Source organism: Neoarius graeffei, chromosome 11, assembly GCF_027579695.1.
Source record: "Neoarius graeffei isolate fNeoGra1 chromosome 11, fNeoGra1.pri, whole genome shotgun sequence".
In the NCBI taxonomy this organism is placed as follows: domain Eukaryota; kingdom Metazoa; phylum Chordata; class Actinopteri; order Siluriformes; family Ariidae; genus Neoarius; species Neoarius graeffei.
In genome coordinates, this window is record NC_083579.1 from 66531371 (window position 1) to 66537370 (window position 6000).

Genomic DNA, 6000 nt, shown 5'->3' on the forward strand with positions numbered 1-6000 from the left:
AAAAATTACACCTGGACAAGGACGAGACTTTTTTACGGCAGCGTGTTCTCGCTTAATTACATCGGTGGTGTCTGGGGCTCATTTGAAGGCCGAGCGTAGCCCATCGCAACCTTGTGTTTGTGTTTTACATACCTGAGAGAATTGAATGCCTCCAGCACAATAAGAGTTTGTCTTTAGCTGGGCGGATGTTAATGGCAGGCTGTTTGGCTATTTGTGATATTTATGAAGAGTGGACCAGTGCACAATTCTTGTTTACCGCCTGCACTGTTCTGTCCAGGCGAGGCCATACCTCTTCAAATATCCTGTTTGTGTGGAAGCTTTTTTGTTATCACTGGGCTGCTGTATCCAGGGCCCCAGGCTGGTCGAATAAAACATGCGAGACGGAGGTTCTGTGCTGATATCGCCTTGCTTGCAGCCTTGAGTCGGCCCCCCGCCCCCTATCACCCAGTTCAAGCCCTATAAATAAACACCAATTAATCACCAGCCGAAAGCCAGGCCAGGCCAAAGCTGTGACAGCACAAACCCTGGTTTCTCTCTCTCTCTCTCTCTCTCTCTCTCTCTCTCTCTCTCTCTCTCTCTCTCTCTCTCTTTTACATTCACACTTTGTCACCACGGGGTGTGGTACAGGTTGGTAGTGCAACATATAAAGTCTAGATTCAGTGGAATGGATGTCAGCACATTGCCAGATGTATGGCGTTTGTAACAAAGGTGTATTTGTACCAAACTCTTAAAATCTTGCTTTATTTTTCGTCCGAGAAAGAGTAGTGGACAGTTTAGACTCTGCCATTTTAAATCCTTAACACCTAAGGATTTATTATGCAGTATTTTGTGTTGTGCTGCGTTGAGAAATGCCATGGAACTGCGTACTCTTGCTTCGCTTCACTTCACTTCACTTCAGCCCCAGAAGTTGAGGGATTCAATCAGACCTTAGGTTCGTTTATGATGAAAAGGTATTCCATAGAAGATGCTAAATGGTGCTGTGGTGATCTGGAGACAACACCATGGAGGGCTGTAATTAGTTATTTAATTACGCTGCGATTACACGTGTGCATTGAGAAGGGGGGGGAGGCTGCCCTAATGGCAGCTTACTCTCTCGGCACCTCCATTTGGGTTTTTGTTCTTAAGTGCTGTGCTCTCATTAAGCTGCCGTTTTAACCAGCATGGCACCTGCTTCAAAATCAAATGCAGACCGCTCGTTACAGCTAATGGCAGTGTGTCTGCCAGCAGCGCTCTCCACGGCATCCCACTCACTCCGCCCGCCAAAGCTAGCACACTCCAAATTAGCTACATTTCACAAACAATTTCACCAACTCGTTACGCAGTTAGATGTTTATTGGAAGATGACCGACTTTCCCGGTGCGTCGCGGGTGCCAGCTTTAGGTGATGGAGCACTGGTCCGTATAATAGACCACAATTATGATCTGAGCCTCGTGTTGTTTGCCACATTATTTATGGAAACCTTTCATTGGGGTTTTTTATTATTATTTATTTTGATATAGTCACGAGCCTGTCTCCTTAACCTGAGACCCCTGTTGTTTGCCCTTCACCTCCTCCCGTTCCACTGCCAACAACCCATCCGTTGTATTGCCAGGAATTTTTTTTTTTTTTCTAAAGCTTGGGATTTATTTCAAGGTCCTCCTGGTATGGACTTTATTAATTCAAAATAGAATTCAAACTCCATTTATTTCCTCGCGGTGCAGCCTTGGTGACACTGTTCCCCAGTGTTTATAATTTTGCTTGTTTCAATTTGTGCCTGGACGCCCCTGACAACCCAGGGACATGATGTATCGTACACTTGTGCCTTATCTGTTGATGTACAGTTTTAACCTTTCAGAAGGTTGCTTTCTCTTCTCTCTACACCCTCCGTGCTTTTTTTTTTTTTTTTGCACCCCCCATCTCGCTGGTTGAAAAGAGCAATACGCACTGATACTCAATAAAAGTCCGTCTTAACCTTGCTCCAAAGTTATCTAATGTAAATGTTTAGATTTTGTTTCCATAACATTTCCATAAAAAGAACGGCCATCCATACAGCAATGGAAAGGAATATCTTGCAGAATAGGCAGAGGAGATGGAAGGGGGAGGGGAAGAAGAAGAAGAAGAAAAAAAAAAAACTTTAGACTGCTCGACTGAATGGCTCAACTATGTGTGACTTTGTGGTGAACTTGCAGTGCATCTGTGGGCTCACTCTCTCTCTCTCCAGGGCTGTTAGTTTTGGCGTGTTTGCCCAGAGATACTAAACTGTAAATCACGGCCTGTAACACAGGGAATGCCGGTCCGCCATCGCATGTACTCGCTTTTCTTCAAGCTGAAGCCTCTGCACCTCTGCTGAGGTTTGGGGTTATTTACACAGTTCAGTTGCCCCGACTTGTCCAATGCAGGTCAAACAGCTTGTTATTTATAAATATATCAAGAAACGGCAGTCAGGAAGTACGGATGAGGGCATGAACGATGAAAGCTGTAATAACCGTAGTGTAGATGATGATTGCGGCGATGGAGGTGCGTGAGAGCTAAATGCAGCGCATCTAATCATGGCTCTGATGTTGACCGAGACAGCAGTGTTTTGCTGATGGTATGATTGATCATAGTTATGACTTTATGAACTGTTCCTCAGGGCTGAACTTCCTGTAGTGCCGCATAGCCCGTCAGGCGGCTTCCTGTCTGCCTCAGCAGGGACATCCAAGCCCCATTTATTATCTCTAGACAGTCAGTTTCACTAAATAATCTCGATTTGTGTGCATCTCTGCTCTCACCTACAAAGAATTATAACTCTGACCTGGCTTTACGTCTGAATCGTGAAGTTCAAAGGACTAGCCATGATCGTTCCTCGATGGCCGGGCTCCTCGGTTTTCTTCAGGGCATAGTAAATACCACCAAAAAATGATTTATAGCATGGCAAGAAAAGTGTGAAATAATTCAGTACCGTTTTGGAAATAAAATAAAAAAAGAAGCTGTAATTACCTGTGTGATTTCAGAGCAGAATGTAGATATATGAAGTGACTCGCAAAATACAAAAAGCTGTCAAGTTGGAATAAGAAAGGGATCAGGGAAGGAAAAAAAAAAGGTATCTGAAAACTGTCGACTTTTCTCAGCAAGCGGGTGAGTGCTGTTATTTATAGCTCTCCAGAAGTGCAACGTGAGCCAAGCCAAAATGGCTGTACTTTAAGTGTCCATGTGAATGAAACAGCTGGATTGTAGTGCAACTGCACTGACAGATGCACGATTAGAGCAGGACTGCTCCCTCCATTGTGGCCTCGGTGCTGTGCTCGCTGTGAGCGTTCTGTCTGAAACACTCATCTCCGGCGTTGTTGTGCTTCAGAATTATTATTGTTGAAGTTCCATTGTAAAGCTACCCTGCTTATGCATCATCTCCTGATCTTATCACATGATGGCTTTTGTTTTATATTCTTAGTCACGTTTCCTAAAAGGGTGGATCAAAATCAAATATTCTGCAGTGTTTTCTTCTCCCAGCACATGGTTTTTCATCATCTGGACACTTGGACTTTCTCATTTTAAAGCAGTTATTCTTGATTGCATGTAATTCTGAACTGAATTCATTATTTGCAGGTTTGGCCCAGGTCTGGTCATCTACTGGTACGGCTTTATCGCAGAACTGGACTGCCAGCGGGACCGAGGGATCCTTCTCAAAGACTGTTTCCCCTCCGACATCGTGACTCTGTGCCATAGCCCAGACCAGTGCTGACGCTATAGCTGAGGGAGTGGGGGGGTCACAGGGCATTTGCTGGTGGAGACGTGAATCCGGAAGCAATTTAGTTTTCCTGCTGCACGCAACTACTGGCAAACATCTGCCCTGAACTCCAGCTGAACTCCCAGGGATCAAGGTTGGGATCATACCTCTGTGCAAAATCACTCCAGGGAGCCTGGAGTCCCGGACTGGACCTGGACCTCCTGGTCCTTCAGGAAGGAGGAGACCTCTTATCACAGCCCTTACCCTCGTCATTCTGCCCCTACGCAAACTTCTGTGGCCAGCACGGAGGTCATCTCCATTATCGGCTTTTTATGTTCTTCACTTTCTCTGTCTCTGATAAGGGTGTGGTCCCTTTCGGAGCTCTGTTTGCTGACCTTTTCTTCTTTTTTTTTTTTTTTTAAATTTAGGACGTTTCGCAGATTTTCCAAGCGAGTTGGATATAAATAATGATATTCGAGCTTTTTGTTTTTTCCTTTACCTTTCACAAGACTGTCAAACTTGCTTTAAAAATAAATGGCCAATAAAGTCAAATAACCTGGAATTTGTGCCGAGGGAAAACATGTTTTGTCATAGTGGATAGAAATAGAAAATCTGGTCAGGTTTATCAAGTAAGCGGAGTGATCAAATTTGTAAAGGGAAAAAGTTACTGTACATAGTTAAAGTTTAAAAAAAAAAAAAAAAAAGCCAGTTTACAATCTCCCTCGACTGTAGGGAACTCGGGTTAGCGTTCGCCGAGACGCCTTCTGCATGCTGTCTGGATGAAAGACGAGAGTGGGCCCTTGGAGCTGCAGTACCATGGTGAGATATGAGGGAGATCAAGAGCTTCCCCTCTCTCTCCCTGTACTCGGTGTTAATCAGGCCCAGACCTGCTCTGACCTGCTCCTCTCAGGGAGGAGTGCAGCGGAGCTTTACCCATCCCTGACCTCTCTCTCTCTCTCTCTCCCCCCCCTTATCTTCTCCCCTCACGCTCCCTCCCATCTGCCCTTCAGAGCTTACAGCACTCCTCCGGCCCGTGTGGACCTCGCCGCTCTACTTTTCAATGGCAATAAAGTGTTACATGATTTGTTACCCTTAAACCTCTAACCCTAAAGCCGCCCCTGCTCCGTTTAGGCCTCAAGCACCGGGGGTCAGAGAAGGGTCACGGGGCGGCCATGATTTCCTCTGTCGGGCCCATTCCTCCAAACGGTACAAAACAACAGCACCCCAGCGTCCAGTTAACGAAGGCTTATTGCACAGCTATGGAATGCTTAGACATCACTTTACAGCTCCTTTTGGGCGCAAAAAAAACAACTTTTTTAAAAAAAGGGAGCAAAATGCAATGTGGAATAAAGAAGAGGAAAAAAATAGTAAACAGCAGATTCAGTTCCTCTCGGCTTTCAAGCCTTCCTGCCATTGTTTTTCAAGATGGCTGTTGCACAAAAGAGGAGCTCGGGTCAACCTCTATAAATTAGTTTCTGCGTACAATGCAAACCAAATAGTGCTTTTTTACTGTCACTACAAAGGAAGGTCAGAGATGAGACAAGGGTGGTGAGATTTCCATGATGCAATTGCAGGTTTCCAATAAATGATAAAGTAGACTGCGTCTTTATTTTTGTGTTTTTCCTCGGTAGCCTCCTCTCTCCAGTTTTAGATTCATTGTTCTTGTCACAACAATCTCCCTGTTAAAGTGCTCTCCAAATAAGGGCTGCCTCGTGCTGGTGTTTGTGTCCAGCTGTTCTTTCACAGGGTTAAATGCAAGTACTGTACCTTGCATGCATGCGCATCATAGTCAACAAAATCGGTCATTGTGATCAAGGAAAAAAAGGGTTTCGTAACCGTATAAGTATTCATTTCCACGGATTCTGACAATACTTTGCAAGAGACGCGCTGCATATTCTGCGAACAGAGGCTGACTGCTGATCAGTATCTTCAACAACAACTCATCAAATGCAAGTCCACTCCTCCGTTTGTGCTCTTACAGCCAGACATCCCACAAATGCATGCGGCTATAAGCTTTACTCAGACAATCTGCCAAAGAATGGCCATCCGCAGAGGATTGCGCTTGCTTATTAATGTGGGAGAGAGGTTCACGTAATGGGCTACAGCAGCGCTCAGCATGCTCTCTCCATTACTGACTCTGGCCAAGCACAGAGACCGCTCAGCCCTGCAGACTGGCCAAGACTCGATGGAAAGCATGTCCTAGAAGCTTAAAGAGACGACACCGTGTTTATTTCTTTTTGAATTTATTTGTTTAAAAGCCGAAAGTGTCCTACGATGCGGCATGCTTAACACGCTATCAAGAGAATTAGAAGAAC

The 6000-nt window shown here is 45.1% G+C and overlaps 1 protein-coding gene across 2 annotated transcripts in view; it reads left to right on the forward strand.

Annotated features, from left to right (window-relative positions):
• cdin1 (CDAN1 interacting nuclease 1) overlaps positions 1-6000 on the forward strand; it is a 172579-nt gene that overhangs the window by 165754 nt on the left and 825 nt on the right. For both annotated transcript variants that reach the window (XM_060934604.1, XM_060934605.1), the window contains one exon: positions 3565-6000. This exon is cut by the window's right edge and continues 825 nt beyond it. In XM_060934604.1, the coding sequence (XP_060790587.1) occupies positions 3565-3700 (136 nt within the window). In that variant the 3' untranslated portion in view covers positions 3701-6000. The remainder of the gene's footprint in view (positions 1-3564) is intronic.